The 5,271-nt window shown below is 49.4% G+C and overlaps 2 protein-coding genes across 4 annotated transcripts in view; one reads left to right on the top strand and one right to left on the bottom strand.

Moving 5' to 3' along the window:
• The window catches only part of LOC103396929 (RNA-binding protein Musashi homolog 1), a 33,051-nt gene that overhangs the window by 22,387 nt on the left and 5,393 nt on the right, over positions 1-5,271 (bottom strand). The window lies entirely within an intron of this gene.
• The window catches only part of LOC103396935 (hepatocyte nuclear factor 1-alpha-like), a 10,850-nt gene that overhangs the window by 1,588 nt on the left and 3,991 nt on the right, over positions 1-5,271 (top strand). Inside the window, exons 2-10 of the mRNA XM_025052914.1 lie at positions 411-646; positions 1,061-1,260; positions 1,452-1,623; positions 2,024-2,226; positions 2,317-2,447; positions 2,531-2,672; positions 2,751-2,933; positions 3,015-3,130; positions 3,607-3,691. Of these exons, the coding sequence (XP_024908682.1) occupies positions 411-646; positions 1,061-1,260; positions 1,452-1,623; positions 2,024-2,226; positions 2,317-2,447; positions 2,531-2,672; positions 2,751-2,933; positions 3,015-3,130; positions 3,607-3,691 (1,468 nt within the window). The remainder of the gene's footprint in view (positions 1-410; positions 647-1,060; positions 1,261-1,451; positions 1,624-2,023; positions 2,227-2,316; positions 2,448-2,530; positions 2,673-2,750; positions 2,934-3,014; positions 3,131-3,606; positions 3,692-5,271) is intronic.

Genomic DNA, 5,271 nt, shown 5'->3' with positions numbered 1-5,271 from the left:
CTGGCGTCTCGGGCTAATTTAAATCGAGTTCCTCCTTTGCTAGTTACTAATTACCCCACTCCATCATTATTCTGTGGTCATTTCTTAATAAATAAGTTACACGCGGAGGTAAAGATTAATAGAGCGCGGCCGAACGTGTACGTTTAGGTGGACACACCGAGTGAGAGCTAACGGCGCGTCTCGCTATTTATGCGTGAAATGCTGGGATTAACAAACTGTCATAATACACGCAGTAACGCTAATAATAAAAGAAAATACACGGCTAATGTTTAAACCGCGTATTTGGCGTATTTGAGAAATACCCGTTGTACGATTGAACTGGACTTGGGTTTTGATTTGGTGTTTAATGAGGTAAAAAAATAAAAGCCTTTTTTTCCACTGGTGTCTGTGACCGGACTGGACTTTGACCCTGTTTGTTGTCTCTTATCTCCTCGTGTCAATACGTCTCTCTGTACTTCCGTCTCACGTCCAACGTCTGCGAAACCGTCGCTCTCTCTCGGGGGAGCAGAAAAACAAAAATTAATATAAAAAAAGATAAACAAAATAAAACCAAGCTTCAGTTTCAGTCACGAACTTCGAATGAACCGATTATCCGGAAATACCCGCCATACCCGCCTCTGCCAGTAGGGCACAGCAGCACAGACCGGTATGTGAAGATTATTTAGTCCTAAAAAGACACACACAGTACGATGAAGTAGTACTACAAATGCCGCAACTGGTAAAGGACAGCATACCGCCACCTACTGTACTAGAGGGTGTAGCGTCCTGATACGATCAGTGGCCTTTTTTGAGCTAACGCGGCCGACTGCTTACACCGCGATGCACGATTCATTTTGTTTCAACCGATCAGAATTTTCACACACTTGTTGGGTTTTATCGGGTACTTTTATAGTACTTTTGTGTGTATCCTCTTCAGATGCACATTCTTGCTCGCTCCAGATTCCGGGATTGTTTTATTTATTAATTTGCGGGTAATCGGGAGCGACTCTCGAGAGTTTCACCTGTAGATCTACCGCTCTGGCGTGTGTTGACGTGTCACTGACTTGTCGTCTTATCGCAGGGAGGATCCCTGGCACATGGCGAAAAAGGTGAAAACCTACATGCAGCAGCACAACCTCCCCCAGAGAGAGGTGGTGGAGTCCATGGGTCTGAACCAGTCCCACCTCTCGCAGCACCTCAACAAAGGCACGCCCATGAAAAACCAGAAGAGAGCTGCCCTGTACAGCTGGTATTTCAAGAAGCGGTGCGAGATCAGCCAGCGTGAGTATAGATCGGGGGCAGATGGGGGCTTTCACATACCCTTCGCATTTCACACACATTTCTACTCAGGAGTAGGGGTGTTATCGCAACTGTTGCCGCTATATCGCGATATGTATCGTATCGCCAGAGTTAGTCCCGAGGACTAACCAGTTCCGCAGGGAAAAAAAAAATACGGCACCGTTTCCTTCTAGAATTCACCAATGCCAAACACGGCCTGGCGTCGCTCGAAGAACAGGACAGAAAAGGACGGAGGAACCGATTCAAGTGGGGTCCGGCGTCGCTGCAGATCCTGTTCCAGGCCTACGAACGACAGAAGAATCCCAGCAAAGAGGAGAGAGAAGGGCTGGTGGAAGAATGTAACAGGTGAGTGATGCTCACCGACCAGGACGCCGTCCGCTCTTCACATCTGTTCTTCTATCGGTTCCCTTTTTTTTCTTGTCAAGATGTTTTGCGATCTGAAACCCCAAAACCGTTGGTGACCTTTGGTCCACATCGAACACTCTGAGAACTCTCCAAATGGATCCAGAAACTTATGTAGTCAATAGAAATGGAGTTTGAAAAAAAAAACTGATCAGCACCAGGGGAGTCCAAGTACCTCCTTTAGTGCACGATAGTTCGAGAATCACCAATCCACATCTTATTAGGTAGTTCAAGGCAAAATAGTGAGGTGTAATTACCAATTCAGTTGGGGGGGTCTGAGAGGGTGGGGGGGCACCCAACCTTATAAGGTCCTGTGGATTTCACCGTTGCCTTCCTTTCTCAGGGCAGAGTGTTTCCAGAGGGGAGTGTCCCCCTGTCAGCTAGCCGGACAGGGCGCCAACCTGGTGACCGAAGTCCGGGTCTACAACTGGTTCGCCAACCGCAGGAAAGAAGAGGCCTTTCGTCAGAAGCTGGCCCTCGACACGCTCTTCGGCAACCAATCAGCTTCATCCGTCAACCTCAACCTTCAGTCCAGCCCCGAGCACGGTAACGAATCTCGGAACCGCTAAAAAAAAACGTATGCGTCACCAACGGCCAAACGGCCGCTGACAGATTTACCGACTGTTTCTGCTTCAGGTGTCAAATACAACCAGCAGATCCTGTGTGACACCATCGCCTCTGCCAAGGGTGGTGCTGGACGTCACGTGATAAGTCCAGTTCAGCTGGAGCCCAGCCACACACTCCTGGAGACCCACAACCCGAAGCAGGTCAGAGTTTGTCGCCCGTTTCTAAATGCGTCTCCCTGTGAGTCCCGCTGCTGAGATGAGTGTTGTCTTTGGTTGTCTTGTAGCTGTCCAGCGGCGGTCCACTGCCCCCCGTAAGCACTCCGACCTCCCTACACAACCTGTCCTGCTCCACCGCATCCTCACAGCGGCTCATCATGGCGTCCCTGCCCAGTGTAATGAGTCTGGGGGAGTCCTCGCTGCTGATCGGTAACCTGATCTCCACAGGTTTTTTTAAAATGACGGCGTTCGTATACATGCAGATGACGTGCCGTTGTTGTCCAACAGGTCTGGCCTCCACGCAGCCACAGACGGTCATAAACAACGTAGGGGCCAGCTTCACCACGCTTCAGCCGATCTCGTTTCAGCAGCAGCGTCACGGGTCTCCGCAGCAGCCAATCGCGCAGCAGCTTCAGAGTCACATGGGAGCCAATCCCTTCATGGCCACCATGACGCAGCTGCCGTGTCACAGTAAGACAACGGATGCGTGACCACATTTTGTCGGGTATCAGCTCCAGACACGACTCACGTACCATTCGTCCTTCTTCTCAGTGTACGGCAAGTCGGACTCGCCCCAGTACCATCCGTCCAGTCTGCTGTCCCAGGCCATGGTCATCACAGATAGCAGCAGCTTGGGGACGCTGACCAGCCTCACTGCCGTCAGACAGGTAGGGTGGAGCCAGAACTCCCGGTCGGGTCAACAATATCCTGTTGCTCCACTGGGAGGCTCCATGAACGACAGACGGTTAAAGATTCGATACGAATGCGATTCTGAAATTCACATCAGTTGAAATAAAAAAAACAAATCACGTATCAAGGTGTAAGGACTAGACCGAGTACACTAGGTGGCGCTATGCGCCTAAAAATGCTGGTTGTGACTGACTATTAAACCAAGACGTCAGGTGCCTCAAGCTCTTGTCTGGAGTTCAGTTTGTCTAAAAAAAAGTTGTGATAAAATTGTGTCGTGACTTGCATGTATCGTTACATCTGCGATGTACAACAGCAATAGAGTTCTGACGCCGGCATCGTAATTATATTTGTAGTAGAATTTCTTCTTCTAGGTTGTCGTAGGATTTGAGTTTTCCGGAATGTTCTTACACAACTTGAAGTTTTGTGTCACGTAATAAATTCTCATCTTTCTTAGATTTTAACATCAGACCCGGAAGAGCAGACAGACCAGAGTTTACCGGAAGATTCTTTGCATCTGCAGCCACAGACGCCTGTGCCAGGTACAACACCAACACCGAGTCCCAGTCACAGCTGGGTGACGGGTTCAAAGACCTCGATTAATCCTTCACTGCGCTGTAGGTGGCGCTAAGTACATTCCCATTATAACGGTGGTTCGTTTTAAATCAAACCATTACTGTGAACTAGGTTATAACTTTGTCACCAAGAAGTGACAATATAAGCAAAAATACGATATATATCACGATACGGGGGGCAAAGATACGATATACGGCGAATATATCGGTATTTTCTTACCAGTGTGGTCTACGTAGACTGTACTGATTGTACTTTACAGTTGTGCGTTTCCGATATTATCGAACCCATATTAGCATAATTATGTATTATCCGTAAAAAAATCGTTATCGGTTGTTCCTCCGATAATGAAAACCCAATAACGCAACGCCTGGGTTTCCAAATGATGTGTGCACTAAAAATAGTTTTGGGGATAAACAGCTGTATATTAAAGTGAAAGCCACTAGATGGCAGCATTGCAGCTAAAAAATTTAATCAGTTTTAATAATCAGGCGATCGTGTGCAGAATGTTGTTGCCAGCAACTAGACTTTATCGGTAGATATCGGAATTGGAAATTGAGTGTTTGGACAATATCGGAAAAAAGTTAATATTGGACACCCCTAATGCTGACAGTTTTCCCGAAAATTATCCATCCATCCATCCATCTTCAACCGCTTATCCGGGGCCGGGTCGCGGGGGCAACAGTCTGAGCAGGGATACCCAGACTTCCCTCTCCCTCGACACTTCCTCCAGCTCTTCTGGGGGGACCCCAAGGCGTTCCCAGGCCAGCCGAGCAACGTAGTCGCTCCAGCATGTCCTAGGTCTTCCCCTAGGTCTCTTCCCAGAGGGACGGCACCCGAGCACCTCCCGAGGGAGGCGTCCGGGGGGCATGCGATGTAAATGCCCAAGCCACCTCAGCTGACTCCTCTCGATGTGGAGGAGCAGCGGCTCTACTTCGAGCTCCTCCCGCGTGACAGAGCTCCTCACCCTATCTCTAAGGGAGCGCTCTGCCACCCTGCGGAGAAAGCTCATTTCAGCCGCTTGAATCCTTGATCTCGTTCTTTCGGTCATGACCCACAACTCATGACCATAGGTGAGGGTAGGAACGTAGATTGACCGGTAAATTGAGAGCTTCGCTTTTCGGCTCAGCTCCTTCTTCACCACAACGGACCGATACAGCGACCGCATTACTGCGGCCGCAGCACCGATCCGCCTGTCAATCTCACGCTCGATTCTACCGTCACTCGTGAACAAGACCCCCAGATATTTGAACTCCTCCACCTGAGGCAGGACTTCATCCCCGACCCGAAGGGTGCATACCACCTTTTTCCGGTCGAGAACCATGGCCTCGGACTTAGAGGTGCTAATTTTCATCCCAGCTGCGTTACACTCTACTGCAAACCGCCCCAGTGCATGCTGCAGGTCCTGGTTCGAAGAAGCCAACAACACCACATCATCTGCAAAAAGCAGAGATGAAATCCGGTGGCTACCGAACTGGACCCCACCCGACACCTGGCTGCGCCTAGAAATTCTGTCCATGAAAATAATGAACAGAACCGGTGACAAAGG

This window comes from Cynoglossus semilaevis, chromosome W (genome assembly GCF_000523025.1).
Source record: "Cynoglossus semilaevis isolate Cse_v1.0 chromosome W, Cse_v1.0, whole genome shotgun sequence".
Taxonomy (NCBI): Eukaryota; Metazoa; Chordata; class Actinopteri; order Pleuronectiformes; family Cynoglossidae; genus Cynoglossus; species Cynoglossus semilaevis.
This window is presented reverse-complemented; position numbering and strand designations above follow the sequence as displayed.